Source organism: Mustela putorius, unplaced genomic scaffold, assembly GCF_011764305.1.
Source record: "Mustela putorius furo isolate JIRA1106 unplaced genomic scaffold, ASM1176430v1.1 tig00003976_pilon_pilon_pilon, whole genome shotgun sequence".
In the NCBI taxonomy this organism is placed as follows: Eukaryota; Metazoa; Chordata; class Mammalia; order Carnivora; family Mustelidae; genus Mustela; species Mustela putorius.
In genome coordinates, this window is record NW_025422118.1 from 9,117,339 (window position 1) to 9,140,018 (window position 22,680).

The window sequence follows — 22,680 nt, forward strand, 5'->3', positions numbered from 1 at the left end:
CAACTCTCAATGCCTTCAAAGAATCACATGATCCTCTCACGCAAACTTCTCTTAAGAAATAAAACAGTTAGTTGGATTTAATCATCAGCTTAAGACTTTATTTATATTTATTGGTGGGGGGAGGTGGGGTTGGGTAGAGGGAGAGGCAGAGAATCCCAAGGAGACTCCAAGCTGAGTTTGGAGCCCAACATGAGGCTCGATCTCACCACCCAAAACCCCTGACCTGAGCTAAAATCACAAGTCAGATGCCCAACCGACTGAGTCACCCAGTCGCCCCTTAATTTTTAATTATCACTTTTTAATTATCACCGTGGTTAGCATTTTCTTCCATATCTAACAGCTGGCTGTGGAGGACCATAGAAGAGACACTCTTACTGAAGGTGAAGTGGGATGGTCAAGGCTGCGGGTCCCATCCTCCTCCACAGAATTACCTGGCTCTCCCCAAAGTGGTTCTCTAGCACTTGCAAGGCCTTAAAATAAGGGGGCTCTTGGGGTGTCTAAGAGGATGTTAGGGTAGGGCAGTAGGGAATGAAGAGAATCCCTGACTCCTTAGGAGTTTTCCTGGAGGCTTATTATCACCTTGCCCTCTTTCTATGGAAGATTTAGAGACACAGTTCTACTTCAGATTTCTCAAGTAACTTCGAATATATAATCTATCCGCTTCTTTCCTGTTTCCGTCTTCCTCAATAAAATAACCAGACATGTCTTCCTGATTCACAAGAGGCTGGGGGTTTGAACCATCATCTGGATGAGGGAGCAGGGGTAAGTTACCTAAATAGTATTGATACCATGTGGGAAATCTACTTATCTTTGATAGGACCTTTGGTCTATGAAACGCTACGAGACTGAACCAATCTTTTCAAGGATGTGCAAGACCGGAGCCCTTCAACCTGTGTCTCTCCCGTAGTAAGCTATCATTTGAGGCACAGCCCTGTGGCCACCATGACCAGGAGGGATGAGGGTGAGGGAGTGAGAAGGGATGCATCGGGCTTGCCAATTTAGAGTTCTTTAGTGCCTCTGGAGACCTTACTGAATGTTTAAAATATCAGACTTAGAACATAAATTTGACTGATAACTGAATTCATGGTCCTTGCAGTTATGACCCGAGAGGTTCACTGTCCTGATTGACCAGCTCTATTCCCATGAGATTCTGAATCAGAATCTCTGAGCTCAAGGCCTGGGAGTCTCCATCTGTGACATCTCTAAACAGAAGGGATTCCCATGGGCTCTCAAGTCTGAGGCAGAGACACGAGTTAGAGAGACCAGGTAGGAAGTTTTGCAACTGCCGAACTAATAGATGAAACGAGCTGGATCTGTTCGTGGTTCCGATCCTCAAGACCAGCTCAAAGGAAAGACGTTTAAAGACAATTACATAATTAAGTGCTAAACCAGTTGTTGCATACTGCTATGTGATTTTAGCCAAGTTATTTAATGCCTTAACCACCTTGCTTTTAAATGACAAAGCACTCATATGCATAATCTTGTCTGAGTGTCACAGATTCCCAAGAGTTAGGGAAAGTATTTATCACCTTCAATTAACAGATTAAGCTTAATTGGAAGATGAGATTGAGTCATTCTTATTTGTTTGCTTGCTTGTTTACTGTCTGTCTCCTCCGGCGCTGAAAATTGCAGGAGAGTAGAACCCCGCTGACTCCGACGACTTTGGTGGGTCTCCGGAGCCACAGTGCTTGGCCCAAAGTAGGTTTCCGGTGGATACATTCTGAATAAATGAAAAGACAGAAAGACAGGCAAGACAGAAATAAACAAAGGATGCAACATCAGATAAAAAGAAAGCATTCTGGCCAGGGGGTAGGGGTGGTGGTTAAGAGATTCAGTCTTTCCTACCACTGCTCTTTATCTCAACACCTGCATCGTGCTAGATGCTGAAGATTCTGCCCTTAAGGTATACCCAGTGTCGATTTCTGATTTCTGATTCTGCTACTCAGGAACGCGGAGCCCTGTTAAGTCTACCTTAAACGTAAACTTTGGGCCTTAGTTCCTTGTCTGTGAAACGAGGGGCTGACCAAAAATGAGAGGGCAACTCGAGCTGTTCCCAGATCTCACTTTTGTAATCCATCTACTTCACCCCCTTGCTCCAGTTCCCCCTTTCGCTGCGAGCAAGGAGCGCGCTAGCCGCCACCCAGGACCAAGTCCTTGCCCACCGAGCAGAAATGTAACCAACCCCTCCCTAGAACCGGCTTCTCAGAGAGCCGTGGAAATGCGAAACAGTAACAGCTCTGCAGGCGGGAAACAATGTGGCACTTATTGTTCCGTTCCCTCCAGGTCCTCGGTGGAGGAGGCTGGACCCCGCGCACCCCGAGCGACGCACCCCGCAACTTGCTTCTGTTTGGAGTTAAGTTTCCGGAGGACTGGGAAGGTGAAGCCCGAGGCGCCCAAGGCGCAAAGATGCTCTCCCTTAGGAGGGGGGCGGGCCAGCAGAGCAGACCCGGGGCCAGCAGGAAGGCTCTCATTGGCCGGAGGGCGGGTGACGAGCGCGGGGCGGAGTTTCCCGGGGGGAGTAAAATGGAGGGGGGGTGTGCGCTGCCCGTGTCAGTTTCGGAGTCCCGGCGGCTCACCTTCGCGCCAAGGATCCCGAGCCCAGCTTCCTGCTGAAGCTTTTTCCCTCCTCGGCGGGCCGACTGCCTCTGCGAACTGGGCGCCCCCAACCTGTTCTGCAGCGCCCTGCATCTCCCCCAGCCCGGGGCCCCTTCCTGCATTTCCTCTGTGGTGTGCTGATCCAGGGGACTTTCTGTTTTCTCCTTTTCCCTCTTTGTTGCTCTAAAACCATTCAAGCCCAAACCCCCGACTCCGGAGAGAGTTCGACTTCTCCAGAAAGGCGGCTGCCGCGGACGACACCGGCACCTCCTGCGGCCCCGAAAGCCGGTGCGCCCACCCCGCCTGCCCTACCCGCCGCCTGCCTTCGTTCGCCGGAGGAAGCCAGCCGAGAGTTCATTGATGCACCCATTCCAGTGGTGTAACGGTGAGTCCGCGGGCCGGGAGGGCGAGCGGACGCTGGGCGGGCTGCAGACGAGGTCGGGCGCAAGGCTTGAGATCAGACCGAGAGCTCGCGCTCTTCCTCTTGAGCTAAGTTTCTCATGAAATGGGACGGGCGAGCAAGCGTCCTGGCGCCCAACTCGGTTCTGCACAGCGCGGAATTTGAAAAAAAAAAAAAAAATCAGGTTTAACTCCAGGCCGGGGACCGTCTCAGAACGTGCGGCGAGCGGGGGGCATGGGAGCTGAGGGGTTCGCGGCCTTTGTGTGGCGGCTTCGCTCATCTACCCCCTTCCCTTGCCTTTGTGCGCTCAAACTCTGGTCTTTGTTGTGGTTGTCGGAGGAGAATTAAATCCGGGCTTGGGTTGGGATCTCCTAGAGGGAGCTCAAGTTCCCGGCCTGGAACTTTGCAGGCTATTTTAAATATGTATACAATGCAGCATGCGGGACGGGGCGCGGGGGCGGCTTCCTACGTGTCTTTGTTGGCTTCTCGCTGGCTGCTATGGGCTTTGTGCTTGTGGAGGACGACGGGTTCAAGAGCATGTCTTTATTGCTTGATAAAGCCTTGCAGATGTCTCGGCGTCCTGGTACCTTTGGGTGCAGGGCCAGGCCGGCGGGAGCCGTGCTCTCTTGGCCCCAAGGCTGGGCTGCTGTACCCGCTCTGGAGCCGGGGTGGTGGCCGCACCTACTTATCCAGTCACTCCTCCCTCCCAGGCCTGGAGGGATGCTAAATCCACCTCACCTGAGGCTTTTTGACTTTTCAGGTGATACAGATTGGGCTTGGGGCTGACTCCACCCATGCTACCTTAAAGGAGGGCCTTTCGTTGCAGGTCAGTTAAAAGGTATTGGTATTGGATACTAGTACCTTCCAGTAACTTTGGTGTTTTGACCGCGTTGTTCCAAGATTGGAGTTTCTGGAGAAGTGGGGCGGGAATGGGGGGGTGCTGCAGCTGGCCTTATCTAAGCATGGTAGGCTGGCTAGTTAGAAAAGAAAGAAAGAAAGAAAAAAAAAAACAACAACAGAAAATACCCTTGAGAGCAGACCCCTGCCAGATCTTGGATGAATTCTTTCAAACGGCTTTTGTTTTAAGGCCTGGTTTGGACAGCATGTGTATGAGCGGCCCCCATCCCCCTCTTCCTCTTGCTGGTAGGATCTAATTTCCTGAAAATGAACCGAGCTGTGTGTGATAGGCGGGCATTGAGGGACAGGGGGCGGAGGATGGGGGTGAGGCCGGCCGGTGCATCCCAGCATCTGGGAAAGATTCCCGTTGGCTGGGAAGGGGAAGCATTTCCCAGACCCACTGGTCTTTCTTGGCCAGCCCTTCTCTTGACGTCATTCCAGCTCCCAGCCTGCGCACCACCGAGATGAGACCTTCTGATGTCACAGCTTTCATAGGTCAGCTGAGACAATGGAACAGAGGCTTAAGAACCAAGGTGGCTGGCACTCCTATTTCATGTGGGGTTGTTAGACCAGCAGAGGGCTTGCTGCTTTTTCTTGTCACTTAAAGTGACTGATAGATCCTGTTCTTTGACTCCAAGGAGGAAGCAGTCCCTTCCCTCATCCCTTTGTTGGGGAGGTGGGGGCAGTATTTGGAGTCTCTGTTTCCTGGGGTTGGTATTCTGTCCTTACAAGTTGAAGGGAAAAATGACTCCTGCTACACCTTTTGGCCAGTATGTGTCTTTACCATTTATGTTTAATTATAAGGAAACATACCATTTATCTTCAGATATAACTAAATGTACCATCTCCTTGGCTAGGAAGTTCTTCTCACCTATATCTTTTTTTTTTTTTTAAAGATTTTATTTATTTTATTTGACACAGAGAGAGAGAGAGATCCCAAGTAGGCAGAGAGGCAGGCAGAGAGAGAGAAAGGGAAGCAGGCTCCCCGCTGAGCAGAGAGCCGGATGGGGGGCTCGGTCCCAGGACCCTGGGATCATGACCTGAGCCGAAGGCAGAGGCTTTAACCCACGGAGCCACCCAGGCGCCCTTTCTCACCTATATCTTTTTATCACATAAAGTCACAAGCTCACTGACTCATTCCTGGAAGCCCAGGGAAAGCCTCTCTCAGAAGCCTTCTTCTGACAAGAAGAGCTAAGATGGTCAAGGTAAACTGATCAAAGGCCCACAGGACAGGAAACCAATGAGGTTCTTTGGGACCCTGAAGATAACCAGGATCCAGCTCATAAAACGTGCATGGAGAGCCAGGATGGATTGGGATTGGGGTTAGATGCTGTTAGGACATCAGTTGTTGCTGAAGTAGGGAGCCTAGAAGCCAGGGCTTCCTGTTCAACATAGCAAGGTTAAGAGCTAATTAATCTTTTCAACAAAGTATTTCAGAACAAGAACTACTTCTTCTGTTTTTTGTTTTCCCACAATGTACAGGTCAGTGCATAAATCAGGCCCTCAATAATACTTGTTGGTTGACCGGTCATTCATTAGCTGAGGGCAGTTTCTGGGCAATTTTCCCAAGTATCACTCTCCTTGCTTTGAAATGGGAGCCTTTCCCAAGGGTACCAGGTTGTCTTGAAAATCAGGAGTTATTTATCTGTCAACTAGTTAATTGAAAACATGCCAAACGCTAGGCGAGGCACTGGAGAGTATGCACGAGTCCAAGTCTGCCATCCTCAGACTTCACGCAGACTTAGGAGTGCTCAGGCTGGTTAGAACTGTTTCCTTCTGATTTCAGGACTGTACTCCCACCTCTACTGCTGTGCCTTCCTTGGTACAGTGAAAGCCTTTGGGTTGTCTTTGTTCCCTTCACAGTAAAAATCATCCAGTCCTTCTTTGCTTTTTCATATTCAATATCTGGCATGGTGTTTGTCCTATAGTCCGTATTTGAGTTCGGTTAAGTTGATGCTTGGAACAGCATTGGAGTATGCGAGAGCCAGAATGCAGGCTGGTGGTGCAGGCTGTGAGCCCTGTAGAATTCAAAGGAAGAGAAGGCTCCCTGGGATGTCATGAGGACTAGACCCGGTGGACTTCCAGAAGGGAGATGGAGTTTTGGACAGGGAAAAAGTTGCTTGAGCAAAGGTCTGGAGGCAGGTTAAGGACAAGAAATAGTGAGATGGAGGGGACTGAGCCTGGGGCTCAGTCGTTAAGCATCTGGCTTCTGCTCAGGTCATGATCTCAGGATCCTGGGATTGATCTCTGCATATGGCTCCCTGCTCACCAGGGAGCCTGCCTCTCTCTCTCTCCTCCCTGCTCCTGCTGTCTCTCACTATCTGTACCTCTCACAAATAAATAAATAAAATCTTAAAAAAAAAAAAAAAAAAAGGAGGTCCATAGTGGGTGATTCCTTAAGGTGGTGAGCTGGGGAGGTTGAAGAGGCCCAGGGTGTGTGGGGTTAGGAAGCCTGGAAGCCAGTCATGAGCCTGGGAAATAACATGATGGGCTAAATTAGAGGACGGACCAGACATCAATGACGAGTCGGGGACAGAGACTTGCAATAGAATTGGGCCCATCTGAAAGAGCTTTGAAGGGAGGCTCATGATAGGGTCACCAGATTGATGTAGGGGATGACAAGACATGAGATGTAGGATGTCAGAATTGACTTCCAGTCCTTTAAACCAGTCTTCTGAGTTGTGGCAGCCCTGGAAATTATAATCTAGAGTTCTGAAGTATATTTATGGGTTCTGGCTCTCAACCAAGAGGTCAGGCCAGTGCTTAAAACCCATGTTGAAGACTTTGAGTACGGAGGACTTTGGATACAAGCCTTCTTAGCTGCTTAAAGTTAAGAGAGCTTATTTAATAATGATTCTTTCTTTCTTGCTGAGAGGGAAAGTAAGTTTCACAGTGGCATTACAAAGATTAGATTGGTAGCCTGAGAATTCGCTTGGGATGTAGCAGGTTTATGGTAGACAACCAGTTTTCTGGTCTCCACACTTGCTGAAATCCAAGAATTTTATTGTGCTTGCCTTTTGGATCGCTATATTTTGTCCTGGTCGCAGGACAGAACATTCTACCCAGCTTATTGTTTATATCCTGTATGTATTTTTTTCCTATCGTTAAACATTACAGGAAATTTACTAATTCTCAAAACGAGTACTCCCCAAATAGAGAGCGGCTCCGGGATTGGCTCACCCAGCAGTAACTGCCATACTCTTGTCTCCTCTTCCCCTGTCCCTTCTGTCACCCTCCGCCCTTGGCTTTATATTGAAAAGCCTTCTCGTCCAGCCGTAAGTCGGCTGTCACCATTCCAGTTGTCTCAGGAAGATGGGACTGTTCTCCTTGTCCGGCAGAACTTTGCTCTGTTTCTGGCCAGAGCCCTGTCAACATACCTACCTCCACACCAAACCCTGGCAAGGGGAAGGGGAGATCAGTAGGCCAGTCGGGATTTCCCCGACTGGGGGACGAGGCTAGTGACGGGTCAGTGTTTCCCACACAGCAGGTGTAGGAATCTCCCAAGGACCTAATTAAAATGTGGATTCTGATTCATTTTGTTCAGGGTGGGCCTGAGATTTTTGCATTTCTTACAAGATTTTGCAACCGATGCCAGTGTCACTATGGAAACTACGCATCGAAGCTTTGAGTAGAAAAGGGGAAAGTGGCCAGTCAAAATAAGCGGCATCCCCTACCACTTTCTGGAACAGTGGGCCCACCCTTGGGATGAACAGTTTCTATTCTGGTCCTGGTGCAGCTTGTCAGCTGAAGCAGGTGGCTTCCTAATGACAAATGACCTTTGCAGCCGCACCTTGCAATTTACAAAGGGTAGTTTTTACTCGCCCACTTTGGTCCTCTTTGTTTTTGCTTGTTTTTAAATGACAAAGGGAAGCATAGATAGGTAAGATCTTAAAGGTCACCTCTGTAGGGAGAGGCAGGGTTGCCACCCAAATACCCATTTTGTCACCCCGGACTCCGCATTTTTCTGTGGCTTTCTGGGAGCTTCTTGCTGATGGGATCAAGTCTTCCATTGACTCTGAATCCTTGATTCCCTGGGTGGAGATGAGGTTTGAAGTACTAGGTGTGCTCTCCCATTTCGCAGATGGCAGATGACTGACTTACCCAAGATGCCACGGCTGCTCCGCGTTAGAGCTGGGGTGTAGAGTTCAGCCTCTGCGGCAGAGATGTTGAGGAGCCCAGAGCCTGCCATTTCCTTTTTCCATCCTGGCCGACCGAGCACCATCAGCCCTGGTGGTCCATCTCCAGCCATAACCTTTTCCCTCTCGCTTTCTTTGCAGGGTGTTTCTGTGGCCTGGGACTGGTTAGTACCAACAAGTCCTGCTCCATGCCACCCATCAGTTTCCAGGACCTGCCTCTCAACATCTACATGGTCATCTTCGGCACAGGCATCTTCGTCTTCATGCTCAGCCTCATCTTCTGCTGCTATTTTATCAGGTGGGTGGCACCCTGGGTGGCCTCTGGGGCCGGCAGGCAGGGAGAAGGTGGCCAGGGGTTGGGGTGAGCCGAGTGAGGCTCCCTCAGCAGAGTCCCTGGCTTCCCCTTGGGGCCCCTCCTCTGAGGACACAGGGCCTAGCCTGCCCTTCCCTGGGCCCCTGAGGCCCGCTGTTTCTATTTTCAAGTCAAGTTGTCCCAGTACATGTAAGGTCACCGTTGGTTGGGCTGCAGCGCACCTCTTGGCCTCTTATCCTAGGGTGGCCTAGGATGACTATCGGACCAAGTAGTCTCATGAGTCTGTCCCTTCACTGTGTCTCCACTCCCCGCTCACAACTCTGGGTAGCCAGGGCTAGGTGGCCCTCGGTCGCACCACTGGTATGTTCCTCTGCCCTCCTGGGAAATCCTGTTGTCAGCCCTCCAGATGCTAATATTAGCAAGCTCATGTCTGGGGAGCTGGTTGTTTATTCTCTCTGGTAAGCTCTTATTTTTTTATAGTGGTGGGGGAGAAAAGCCCAAATCCCCCCCCCCAAAAAAAAAAACCCTTAAAACGTCACTTTTTCTTACTACGTAGAGATCCAGGGAAGGACTTGAGTGTGACAGGGGCTCCTGAGGCTTCCCAAACTCCAGGAACTGTTTCTTCACCTCCTGTTGAGAGACATGGGAACTGGTGGCTGGTTTTCTACCAAAAATTTGGGGCATGACTGGTATTTAGAGTGGAAATTAAAGTAGTGTTTCTGACAAGGGCAGGCTCTTGGTATTAACAGTTCCCTCATTGTATGGGACTGTCTTGCCCACTGGGGAGTGTGGAGCATCCCTGAGCACCCTCGTGGGCCTTGGGGCCATTGTGATAACTACGCCCTCCCCCAACAGCGGGCATGCGCACACACTCACACTTGACCAAAGGGCTGAGTAACTATCAGCTAGAGTCTTACCAAATTATTTTTATTTATTTATTAAAGATTGTATTTATTTATTTGACAGAGAGCGAGATCACAAGTAGGCAGAGAGGCAGGCAGAGAGAGAGGGGGAAGCAGGCTCCCCACTGAGCAGAGAGCCCGGGGTTCAATCCCAGGACCCTGAGATCACGACCTGAGCTGAAGGCAGAGGCCCAACTCACTGAGCCACCCAGGCGCCCCTTACCAAATCATTTAAATTAAGTTGAAGGAAAGAAGGAGTTCAAGCTCCCTACTGAGATGTCTTGGTGGGTCTGAGTGCTTCACCTGGAGGGACGTGAGGGGGAACGCAGACACTCCTCCGTATTCCTGAGGCAATAAGAGCTTCCTCTATAAAAGGGGAAGTGCCCTGAGTGCCCCCAGTCAGCCACTTCTTTCTCAGAACTTCATAAAGTTCCTGGGACTGGAGTTTCCTACTTACAAGTGTATGCAGAGAGGGTAGTGGTTTATTTTCTCTCTCTTCGTATAGTTGAGTCTACAATTTGCACAAGTGGGAATGAGGGCAGCTTTTCTAGTAGCTCTCTGTCCTGCATTTCCCTTCCTCAAAGCCTATATTTTCTTCCTTAAACTTTCTGGCTTCCTGACCACCAGCCACCCCCATCTCCCCACACCAAGCAATTCATGCAGTTCCCCGGAGACTGAAGACGGAGACCTACCAAATATCAAAGGTTTATGTATCCTGCTGGGGGAGGAGTCTGCAAAAAACAGCCCTATCTGGTACACACCCACGCTGCAGAGGGGTTCAGCTGAAAGAAAATCTAGAAAAAACCCCAGGGCCAGGAAGTGGGTGACCAGGGTTCATTTCCTAATTCTGCCACTAATAGGATAGGTGTGACCTTGGTTTTTAACTACCGTTTTAACACTTGGTAGTGTCTTCTCTGTGCTACGGTGTGACTGGTGTTTTGTGCCCCGCCCCCCGCCCCTGCCCTGCATATATATTGGCCCACTTTGTAAATGAGGAAATTCCTGCTCAGGCTCAGGCAGTGAAGGGTTTGCCCAAGGTCTTAAGTCTGGGAAGATCCAGAAGTGGAGTGGGCTAGCCTGGTGGCCATTGGCTCGAGCCTTTCAGATTCGAGACATTCGCCTTCTCAGAGTGCTAATGCCTTGAATGGGAAGTGGAGGAGCAGCTGTGGCATCCCTCAGCACCCCCTTCCTGCTAGATCGGGGTCCCCCAGAAGGACAGGCCGGGGAGCCGGGTCTCGCTGACTTATTTTTGGCCGGCTGGAGGCAAAACCGAGCAATAACCACATGATACCAAAAGCCTTCCTGACTGCGGGCCGCTTGGCACCACCTGTCCCTTCTGTCACCCCACCTTCTGTTCTGCAGCCTGCCCGAAGCCAGCTGACCCCGGCGTCTCATGGCTCCAGAGGCTCGCTGCTGTGTGGCAGCCTGTGGGTGTCTATATATAGAAAGACACACAAGCACAGAACCACTTCCTCTCGCTGCTTCTCCGTTTCCTCCACAGCCAAAATAGGCCCATGACCCCTGCTCTCCACCTGGTGAGCTCATTGGCCAACACCAGCCTCCACTCCCCGGCTCCCCCTCGCTCCTTCTCCCTCGGTCCCCAAGAGCTGACCTCTGCCCTGCGCAGGATGGAGGGGCCAGTGAAGTACAAATAGGCAGGAAAGGGGCAATTATTTTCAGGACCTGGTTGCATTGTTTGTTCCAAAAGGGAAAAGAAGCCAGGGAGAGCCCCCTCGGCCTGGCTAGAAATGGTCTCATTGAAATCTGAGTATTTTTAGTAGCTTTGCTCACCGGACAGCTGAGAAGGCCACCTGTCCAAAGTTGCTGGCACTACATCCTCTGCTGGGATGGCCCGGGTTGGCGGGGGAGGGGTTGTCTTTTGCTTTGTTTCCCTTGCAACCTCCCCCCCCCCCCCATCTCCTCACAATGTATACCTTCCCTTTCCAGAAATCTCCATGCAGGGTAAAGGAGTTCTGGTGGTGCTGGGCTCGGGAAGGGGGGGTCCTGCCTGCTCCTGGAGGGTCCTTGACAGTGACCATTAAGTGGAGCCAGGCAGACAGAAGGGATTGGGGGGGGCACCCCGCACATCCCGTGAAACAAGCAGAAAGGAGCCACGGGGCAGGTAAGGCGGTGGGACACATGAGACGTGAGCCGTCCCCCGTTCTCCGAGTTACAAAGCAGGCTTCTCACCACTTCCTTATGGACTCTGCTGCATAGCTGGTCAGCACTGTCTTCCTTCCGAAGGCGGCCACGAGCACTTTGGTAATGGGAACACTTCTTCCTTCCCCAGCTTCCATCCCTGGAAGCCAGCTAACAGTTGTTCCTTTAGGCTTTGGAGGCATCCAGGCCGGTGGGGAGGGGGGGGCCTTCTTTGGAGGTGGGACCCAGAGCCCTGCATATGAAAGACTTTCCTGGACTAAGGAGTTCCCTGCAAAAAAGTTAAGGCTGGGATACTGGGAGTCCTGGCTAAGCCTTTGGTTCAAACCTCTCATGACCAGAAACTCTCTAGGAGATGTGCTGCTGTTGGCCACCTTAGTCCTGTGGTGTGGGACCCCACCTGGACTGGAGTTTTTTTTTTTTTTTTTTTTTTTTTTTTTTTTTTAGATTTTATTTATTTATTTGACAGAGACGCAGCGAGAGAGGGAACAGAAGCACGGGGAGTGGGAGAAGCAGGCTTCCCACCAAGCAGGGAGCCTGATGTGAGGCTCTATCTCAATCAGGACCTGAGCTGAAGGCAGACGCTTAATGACTGAGCCACTCAGACACCCCTAGATTTTATTTTTAAGTAATCTCCACACCTGACTTGGAGCTCAAACTCAGAACCCTGAGGTCAGAGTCACATTTTCCACTGAGCAAGCAAGGCACCCGTGGACTGGAGTTGTTTTTTTGTTTTAAGATTTTATTTATTCATTTTTTTTAAAGATTATTTGAGGGCGCCTGGGTGGCTCAGTGGGTTAAGCCACTGCCTTCAGCTCAGGTCATGGTCTCAGGGTCCTGGGATTGAGTCCCACATCGGGCTCTCTGCTCAGCAGGGAGCCTGCTTCCCTCTCTCTCTCTCTCTGCCTGCCTCTCTGCCTACTTGTGGTCTCTGTCTGTCAAATAAATAAATAAAATCTAAAAGAAAAGAAAAGAAAGATTATTTGACAGAGCACACAAGTAGGGGAGAAGCAGGCTCCCCACTGAGCAGGGAGCCTGATGCGGGGCTCGATCCCAGGACCCTGGGATCATGACCTGAGCCCAAGGCAGCCACTTAACCGACTGGGCCACCCAGGTGCCCAAGATTTTACTTATTTTTAGAAGAAGAGAGAGGAGAGTGCAGGGGGCAGGACAAAGAGGGAAGAGGGAAGGAATCCCAAACAGACTCCGTGCTGAGCAGAGAGCCCACTGGGGCTCAGTCTCACCAGCCTGAGATCATGCATGACCTGAGCTGAAACCCAGGATTCGGGTGCTCAACTGACTGAGCCACTCAGTCCCCCTAGACTGGAGATCTTAAGAGGTTCTGGGCCTAGAGCCTCTCCAGGCCCCCTGACTAATGTTAGGAACAGTGGAGGAGCTGGCAGCCCGATCTAGGTCTGACCCTTGGGCACGGCTCTGCTCTGCCCCACATTTTACACCTTCCCCTGTTCTGGCTACAATTCAGCTTCTCCACACTGTCTACGGAAAGAGCATCTTCTCTCAACGCCTTTTGGTTGTGGCTCACGATTTGAAATTCTCTTCCTCTAACTCAGATCAGCACTCTTATTCTGCAAAAGGACGAATTATCTGGGGCTTTGGAAGTCATCCAGTCTCTCTCAATAACTCCACTCTCCTGGGCAAAAGCAGCCATAGACAATAGGGAAATTATGAGCATAGTTGTGCTCAAATAAAATTTTATGGACATGGAAATTTGAGTTTCATATATTTTTCACATGACATGAAATATTCTTTTGATTTCTACTTTCCATCACTGAAGAATAAAAACCAGTCTTCACCCCCAGGCCCTATAAAACAAGTGGTCAGCTGGCTTTGGTCCTTCGGCTAGAGTCTGCAACACCTATTATACCCAGATGAGCTTCTGATATTTCCTTCCAATAACCCAGATCTGGGGTAGAAGCAAGCCCCACCGAGTTCCCACTTATAGAAAGACCTAGTGCTACCTGCTAAATTTAGAAAGTTTCTTTCACTGCAAATAAGACAGTGTAATAATAATAATAATAATGCATAATCACGGTCCCAGCCATCAGTTGTGGCCTTGGGGACAAACAAGTGTTTCCCAAGTGGCCTGGTATCCTTGGTATCCTTCTCAGGACAATGGCGTGTCCCGTGTAGTAGGGGAAACTGGCCACAGTATGTGTCCGAGAGAGCTTAGGCTCTGTCATCTGGTAGACTTTGGTTCAAACCCACTCATGCTGCCAACTACCTGTGGGGCTTGGGCAAGTTATTTAACTTTTTTGGGCTTCTGTTTTCCTCCTCTGTAGAAAGGAACCTTTCTCAGTGTACATGTGTATGTTAATAGGGGTGGACACAGAGCAAGTCGTCTGTAACTACTGTGGGCTTGACGCTGGGGACAGTGCTGTGTTTTGGCTGTGTAAGGGTTTTGTTTTTTTGGTTTTTTTGGTTTGTTTGTTTTTTTGGTTGCTAGTTGTTGTTTACATATATATATTTGTTTGTATATATTTGTTTGTTTGTTTTTTTAAACATTTAATTTTTTTATAAACCTATAATGTATCACTAGCTCCAGGGGTACAGGTCTGTGAATCACCAGGTTTACACACTTCTTGGCTGTGTTAGGTTTTATGTAGGCCACCGGCTCAAAAAATTCCCCAGGGTCAACAGACTTATTTATATCCTGCCGCCCTGGCTTAATGGCGGGACCCCTTTTAAGACCATCCAACTCCTGTGTACTCACTAAGCAGCTTGATGATCTGTAGACTTGGGGAGCCTAAATAAACCGAGGTACTGGGAAACAGCAGGGAGTAGGAATGAATAAATCTGCCAGATTGTGCTCTGCCAGGATTCTCCCGTCTGTGGGACCTGCCAGTAAGTGTTGAGGCTGCTGGGCCTGACAAAGATCGTTGGTCTTTCTTTAATCCCCTCTGGGTGACCTGCCTGGGTCCGGACCACACTCCGTGGCATCTCTGGGATGAGACAGCCCCGTGACGAGCAGCTTCCCAGCCCAAGAGGAACAGCCCACGCAGCCTGCCTGCCTCTCCTACTCTGAATGGCTCTCTTTGTTGCAAGGCGTAGCAATAGCCTCTTCTCTCCCCTTCTCTTTCTCCCCCAGCAAACTCCGGAACCAGGCCCAGAGTGAGCGATACGGCTATAAGGAGGTAAAGTGCAACCTCATTCCCTGAGACTTTTCCTGTCTGCTCCTGTGGAAGCTGAGGCTTTGTACAGTCCTCCTGTCTGGCTTGTCCCAGGCAGTGCCTGAGGCGCCCTCGCCCTACGCCAGAGGGAGAGGAAGACCCTACTGTTGCGGGGGGTGGGGGTGGGGGGCGGTGACGGGGACACGGGACCCAGGACACCTGACTCCCTTCTTTGGTTGAGAGCACCTGGCCCCTGTAGTTGGCTCTTCTGACCCTGTGGCTTCGCTCTGTCTTCCCAGGTGGTGCTTAAAGGAGATGCGAAGAAGTTGCAGTTATATGGGGTAAGCACGCTGGGGCAGCATGCGGGAAGGGCCCAGCTGGCAAGGCAGATGGCACCTTCTCCATCTCTCAGTCTAGGCCCTCAGGAACTTTATTATTATTGCTATTATCGTCATCATTATCTTGGTGGTCAGTAAAGCAAGGTTGATTGAGGGATAGCAACATGACGATACAGAGTTCCCAAGGAGGGAGGAGACCCAAAGGGGTTCCCCTTTCAGGAACTTTCAACCCCTGTCTTCATCTCTCCTTGGACCAAATAAATGGGACTCATCCCAGTAAGTAATCTGTATGTGGAATTCACGAGGTCTGGAACTGGTGCAGGCAGATGATCTAAAGGGGTCATAGAAGGGTTTGAGTGGTGGCGATGTGTGGCCCCCGGGAAGGCTGCTCTGCGTAAGTGCTGAGGAGGAGGGCGGGCCCAGCACTCCATGCCGCGGAGAGTCCAGCCTCCCTCCCTTTTACCCCCGTCCGTGCACCCTGCCTGAGCCAGCACTGGAGCTGACACGGGTATCCATCCCCACGGTCCTCCCCCGCCAGCCAGTAGAGCAAGGCCTTGGGTGTCTTCACACGGACTCTTCAGGAGGCCGTTTCCTCTTCCTGTCCTGCTTGTGTCCCTGAGATCACGTAACTTCTCTCTCGAGGCTTCCATCCGTAACCACAGACACTTGTGCACAGGGTGTGTCTGGTTGTCTGGGACCCAGAAGGATCCACAGGTATTGCTCACACGAGACAGCCTCTTTTTTTTTTTTTTTTTTCCCTTACAAGTGGCAGGGGAGTGGGGTAAGTAGCCTCTTTGCTGAGCAGGGAGCCCAATGCGGGGCTCGATCCCAGGACCCTGAGATCATGACCTGAGCTGAAGGCAGACACTTAACCAGCCGAGGTACACAGGTGCCCCTCATCCCTCTTTTTGATGCCTGCTGTTACATCTCAGCAAATTGGGGTATTTCCTGAGCCCCCCTTGAGAGGAAGAGTTCAGCTCTGAGGTGTTGATATATAATGACAAAAAGCTGGATTCAAAGAATATTTATTTTATTTTATTGTCTTCTCATTCATTTTTTAAAAAATTTTTAAATTTAACATATAATGCATTATTAGCCCCAGGGGTACAGGTCTATGAATCATCAGGGTTACACACTTAATAGCACTCACCATAGTACCTACCCTCCCCAGTGTCCATAACCCAACCACCCTCTCTGGATTCAAAGAGTATTAACCGAACACCACGTCCCCATCCTTACCTCAAGTTAGTGATACATGCCCCCCTTGCCAAATGTACTAGGTGAGAAAGGATTAAAAAATACTCTTCTAAAACAGTACTGGTCAATGGAAGTTTCTGTGAGGATAGAAATGTCCGGCATCTGCACAGCCCAGTGTGGGAGCTGCTCTAGTCACATTGCAGCTGCTGAGTCCTTGAAATGGCGCCGGTGCAACTGAGGAACTAAACTTTTTTTTTTTAAAGATTTTATTTATTTGACAGAGATCACAAGTAGGCAGAGAGGCAGGCAGAGAGAGAGGAAGGGAAGCAGGCTCCCTGCTGAGCAGAGAGCCCGATGTGGGGCTCGATCCCAGGACCCTGGGATCATGGCCTGCGCTGAAGGCAGAGGCTTTAACCCACTGAGCCACCCAGACACCCCACGCCCTAAACTTTTAATTTCACCTTCATTTGGTCCAGGAAGCATGTGTGGTTCACGGCTACCCTCTGACTCAAGTTTCAGTGGCTGATGAGGAAGCGGCCACAGCCTGGTTTCCCTGGGTGGGGATGAGCTGATGGGTGAGTGTGGTTCTTCTCCAGTCTCCTCTCAACACCGCCCCCTTCTCCCCGCAGCAGACCTGTGCAGTCTGTCTGGAAGACTTCAAGGGCAAGGATGAGCTCGGTGTGCTCCCGTGCCAACATGCCTTTCACCGGAAGTAAGTGTCCGCTGTGGGGCATGCGTTATCCAGGGATGCCCTACATCCTGTCAGGACACCAGGCAAGCTGGAGGGGTTGGGCGGGGGCAGGGACAGAGATGTTCCCAGAAGCAGCTGGGCTCTCTGAGATGGACCGAACCGGCCAGCGTCGTCTTCTGCCCACAGGTGTCTGGTGAAGTGGTTGGAAGTACGCTGTGTCTGCCCGATGTGTAACAAGCCCATCGCCGGGCCCTCCGAGGCCACTCAGAGCATCGGGATCCTGTTGGATGAGCTGGTGTGAGTGTTGGCCTCTGCACCAAGACCTGGAGAAGACCCGTTGCCTCCCGGGTGCCTGGTCCCTCTGCACAGCTGCTGTGAACAAGACTGCTGGGTGGGGACTGACCTGCTTCTCTGAAGGGGCGCTAATGCAGGCTGGTCCCCCACCGTCAGGGTGAGACCAGAGTTGCCCCACCTTTCGGCCTCCTGAAGCCGCCTTCCCTGCTGCTCGGAACTAATGGCGTCACCCATAAAGGACACTGTATCCTGATACTGGATCGACTCCCTGCCTGTCCCTGCTGGGGAAAAAGCCGTCCATCCTTACCTGGCTCAGCACTTGGCCTTCACCCCCTGAGGGTTCCCCTTAGGAGGACAGGCTGCCCTGACCTCAGAGGAGGGATACGATGGGCCGTGCCCCACCTGGAACCTCCCTCCCCTCTTGACCCTTGCCTAGGAAGGTGCGGAGGGGAGGAAGGAGCCATCAAGGAACCAAGTGCCTCCCGCGGAAGGGAAGGGAGGCTCTGTAGGAAGTCAGGAAGAGCAGGGACATAGAAAAATGAAAGTCAATGTTTACATGGGGCCTGTGGAGATCAAGGCTGGCCCGCAGGCCTGCTGACTGCGGGGTAACGGAGGGCAGAGGCCTTCCCTCTGCTGGGATCTGTGGTGCTATCCGTTCACTCTCTTCCTCGGTTAATCTCAGAGCTTCCGATTCCGTGTTGGGGTTTGAGCGCCCCTCGAGAGGAAGGGCTTGTTCTACACTCAGATGAATTCGCAGGGGCTTTTTCTAAAGGAGCAAAAGGGGCCTGGGGCTGGGGGTGTCCGAAGGTTAATTAAGGTAGCGGCAGGTACCTTCTTCCCCTCTGTAAATAGGATTTTTATACTTCCTCCTCACCATCTCAGGCTTTATACATGGAACCCCTGAATGGAGGGGGTGGGGTTTTCTCTCCCCCACCCCGGAGTAGGTGAGGGTGGGACAAAGGTGTGTATTTAAAGAAAATTAAATTTAATAACAAGTTCTCTAACTTTCTGCCTGTGGTTGCGGCCTGTGTCTCTTGGCCCTTTTCTGCCAGCAAAGGAAACAAAGTTCTCTTACTGCTGCTTCTCACTTCCCCGTACTCAGAACTCATGCCCAGAGGTTCCCAAATCTTAAAAAAATGGAAATCGGGTTACTACCTGTATGCCATAGGACTAATATCCGTGTACTTTAAGGCCTGATTAAAAATATTCTAGAAATCAGCTGAATGAGCCTGGCTTCAAGAAAGGCGTGATGTATGCCACCGTGACGTGTGTTTGAATGCCAAGATCAGTAAGACTTGAAATTAATAAAATCCGACATGAAATTCACACAATTGTGTTTTTGCCACCACTCATGGTCCAGGTTGCGACACAGAAGCTTGATCTTTCCCTTATTAAACTTTTTTCTCACCTTGCTGACCATCACGGACGCATGCTACCCTCCTGCACTAACATCTCAAGAGTGGCATCACCACATTTATGTGCTCAGATCTTGTAACCCGCGTGCTCCAGTGTCACTCTCGAACGTCTCCAGGGAGTATGGAATCAAGAATGGATATGCAAAATGTACCGGAAGGGCCGGGGACAATTTTCTTGGCCATCGTGAGTATGGAGCAGGTGGGCCATGGTTGCCCAGCGCAGTGGCCAATGGTCATCCCAGGAAGCAAGCCCGGGGTCCTGGGCACAGTAGGAATATTGAGCAAAGTGGAGTGTGGTGGTGGGGCCACCGATGGGTGAGAGCTGCCCATGTACCCAAAGGAGCTGGGCCTGAAGGGTAGGTGTGATGGGCTCTCACCTCTGTGATGGTGCCATGGAGGCTGCTGGTACAGTTTGTGCTCGTGTCCGATGGACCAATGAGGCCGGAGCACCAGCCTGTCCTAGGGAAGTGGTCAGCCCCTGTCTTGGTGGGGTCCTTTGCCCAAAGACTTCTTCCACACTCTGAGGACTAACTCCCACCCCTTAAAGCCTCAGCCCCCTCGCTGCTGCCAACCCTACAGAGTCTGGTCTTGACTTCATCAGGGACCCCAGTTCTTCCTCTAGTCTGGCCAGCTTCAGTGCAGGGATGAGGGGGAAACCAGGGGTCTATCTACAAACTTCCACACCGCCGTCCCCTCCTCTTCAGCGTTGGCATATTCCAGTTAAAATGTTGGTACTAAAATGTCCACGTTCGCAGACTCGAATAGCATTGTCCTGAAGTTGGAATGACGGTGAACATGCCTTGGATTGCTTGCAGTGCTTCGAGCCAGCCCGGTAGAACAGTGCACAGGAAGGGAAAAACTGCTACCGCTGATCAGAGAGGAACGACAGTAAGCAATCACAAGGTAAATAGTCACTGGTCCCCAGTACACTGTCATGAGTGTGGTCCTGTTTCTCAGTGTTGTGTTTCTAGGGCACGTGCCCACGGGGGCTGGGTGCTGGAAGGCAGGACGGCCCTTGCCTTTGGAAAGGGTGTAAGCACGGTGTTTCTGGTGTGAGTCAGCTCATGGGGCAAGACTCTGGGCTCAACTGGTGTGGAAGTGACAGCAAGGGGGATGATACTGGAACTGAGTCCTGCAGGAGTGACCTGGACAAAAGCACTAAAGGGTTAACCAGCCTGGTGGGTTGGTTAAGAGGGCACATAAGTCCTAACGTTCATGTGGAGAAAGGCTGGGGGTGAGGCCATCCCGTGTGGGGCCAGGAGCCTGGAACTTGGTAGAGCGAGAATCCAGAAGTTCCTTTAGATTGGGATTTTTAAAAGAGCCGAGTCCCATTTGGAAGCTAAGCTAATGCCTTTGTGCACAAAATGTTCAGAGGCAACTCCAGTGTGTGTAGAGCTCCCATTACTGAGGAAGCGTTTGCATCCTGATCATGTTTCAAAGAGTAAAAACAGGGGCACATGTTGGTAGAACATGCGACTCTCGATTTTGGGGTTGTAAGTTCAAGCCCCATGTTGGGCATAGAGATTGCCTTTAAAAAAAATCAGGGGCACCTGGGTGGCTCAGTCGGTTAAGCCTCTGCCTTTGGCTCAGGTCATGATCCCGGAGTCTGGGGATAGAGCCCTGCATCAGGCTCTCTGCTTAGCAGGGAGCCTGCTTCTCCCTTTCCTCTCTGCTTGTGCTCTCTCTCATTCTCTCTGTCTATCTCTCTCTCTCAGATAAATAAAATACAAAATAATAATAATAATAATAATAAAGCAAAAACTAAAGGAAGCTGAGAGATAATGATATATACCAGGATCCTAACTTCAGTGATCCGTGGTAAGCAAGCACCAAACAATCTGAAGATAATGACCACTTACCCACCAAGTTCTTTTACAAAATACATTTTGCTTTCCTTCCTGTATTTACCCCTCTGTGGAGGCAGACTGCCCTCCATGAAGATACTCAAAGCAGAAGGTGCTTGTTAGTTAGCTCCTGGGCTGATGCCATCATGGAAGAAAAAAGCCCCAGGTTATTGTCAAGTGATTTGTGAGCTTACCATTAGCTAGAACCATGGATTTTTTTTTTTTTTTAAGATTTTATTTGTTTATTTGACAGAGATCACAAATATGCAGAGAAAGCAGGTGGGGCGGGGAGGGGGCAGGCTCCCCACTGAGCAGAGAACCCAATGCAGGACTTGATCCCAGCACCTGGAGATCATGACCTGAGCCGAAGGCAGAGGCTTAACCCACTGAGCCACCCAGGTGCCCCAGGTATTTTTAAACTCCACAATAGCTGGCTTCTTTTATTTTATTTTTGAAGATTTATTTATTTGACAGAGAGTGAGCAAGAGAGAACACATGCAAAAGCAGGGGGAGAACGAAGGAAAGGGAGATGCAGACTCCCCACTGAGCAGGGAACCCGATGTGGGACTCCATCCCGGAATGCTGGGATCAGGACCTGAGCCAAAGTCAATTGCTTAACCAACTGAGCCACCCAGGCGCCCCAGATAATTTCTTTAAAAGAATCTTCTGTGGATCCGCCATTTACAATGAAAAATTATAATGAGAGGCTCAGAGCAAAATTTGAAAGTCAGGGACTTAAATAGATTGGGACAACGGGTGCCCCAAAGAATGGCACATTCCTGTTCTGCGTCACTTCCATCTGGTCCACCATTTCCAACTCAAAGTCACTCATTGCCCACTGGGCCTTTTCCTACTCTCACTGGAGCCTTTTCTGCCTCCGCAGTTAGGCCGTGCTCACGCACCCCCGACAGCCGGTATCTTCCATTCTGCCACCCTCTTCTGCTTCTCCGGGTGTCAGAATAACACGAATGCCCTTAACCGTGTGTCACTCACTCACTTCGGGTGAATTTGCCAAAGTCCTATGCACAGATTCAGAGCGATGGATGGGATCCAGTTGGAGACAAAAAGGTCTATGGTGACCAGTCATGTGGGCTGATGAATGACCAACGCCATTCATGGGAAGAAAATCAAGCTGCTTACCATGGCTCGGACCCCAGACCATCTACAGCACTGGATTCCTACTGGTCCTACTTTTTAAGAAATCATGCCCATATAACTCTTCCTTTAATAAACTGGCATACTGGGGCGCCTGGGTGGCTCAGATGGTTAAGCATCCACCTTTGGCTCAGGTCATGATCTCTGCATCCAGGCTCCCTGCTCAGCAAGGAGTCTGCTTCTCCCTCTCTCTGGCAGCTCCCCCTGCTTGTGCTCTCACGCTCTATCAAATAAATAAAATCTTTAAAAAAATAAAAAGTCTTAAAAAAAAACACCAAAGCTGACATACTGTGTATGGCGGGGGGGGGGGGGGGGGGATATGATCCATATCCCCTTTGTGCTTTGACATGGCTTCTGCTTCTGTCCCAAATGACAGTCTCAGCAATAAGCCAGGGCTGTGCTCTGTAGAAGGGAAAACGTTCAGCCCCAGGAGCACAAGTAGCCATCTTTGGTGGCTCCTGGTGCACTTCACGGTCTTTGTCTGTCTCCACCACTGCTGTATCTCAGCACATTTTTCTCACCTGTCTTCTCCCTCCCTCGTTCCTTTTGTCTCCTGCCTTTTTTCCTCATCACAGCCTACTCATATGACATTACTGCCGAACACTCCTGATGGGCCGTGATCATCATGAATGGTTCAAAAGATACATCAGTTACTAAGGGTTTTGACCCAGACGATGGTGTGAGATCCCCCGGTGGCCAGCTCTGGGTTTCTAAGGGTTTAATATTTATATATGCTCATTAAGTCTCAAGAAGGTGGCTGATACCCTCCAAGACAGGAAGAGAATCCACGATGACTTTAAAGGCACAATGCAATGTGAGCGGGGCCGGTACATCCAAACCCAATGAAAGGAAAACCCAGGTTTGCTTCAGTGGAGGGAAGCTGATTTGGAAGAACAGTGGATGTCCAGCTGGGCGTAAGTCGAGAGAAATCCAAACAAATCCAAAATACAGTAGTGTTCCTGTACCCCGGCCAGGGAGTCATCCTCTCTGCCGCCTTCAGTATTCACCAAATCTCTGTTGGATCATTTTACTCAGACCTTTATGTCTGCAGAAAAAACAGATGCTATAAAAATTCTATGAGGAAGGAACTGGAGTGTTTCAAATCTGGATGAATAAAGAGGAGGGGCAAACAATTTAGTGGTGGGCTCCAACATTGCCTTGCAAGCGTGAACCTCCATCACAGACCCAGTCACTCCAGAAATAGTTTTCTTACCTTCC

General features: G+C 50.5%; 1 protein-coding gene across 2 annotated transcripts; it reads left to right on the top strand.

Moving 5' to 3' along the window:
* The first annotated feature begins 2,506 nt into the window (after positions 1 to 2,506).
* Positions 2,507 to 18,374, top strand: RNF122 (ring finger protein 122). Of its 2 annotated transcripts, none has more exons than XM_004758272.3 (6): positions 2,507 to 2,980; positions 8,170 to 8,326; positions 14,507 to 14,552; positions 14,828 to 14,869; positions 16,693 to 16,775; positions 16,941 to 18,374. In XM_004758272.3, the coding sequence occupies exons 1-6, from the start codon at positions 2,956 to 2,958 to the stop codon at positions 17,053 to 17,055; spliced, it is 468 nt and encodes a 155-aa protein (XP_004758329.1). In that variant the 5' UTR covers positions 2,507 to 2,955; the 3' UTR covers positions 17,056 to 18,374. The 2 variants fall into 2 exon arrangements, with proteins under 2 accessions (XP_004758329.1, XP_012914749.1); XM_013059295.2 differs by lacking the exon at positions 2,507 to 2,980 and adding an exon at positions 3,010 to 3,821.
* Positions 18,375 to 22,680: the final 4,306 nt, after the last annotated feature.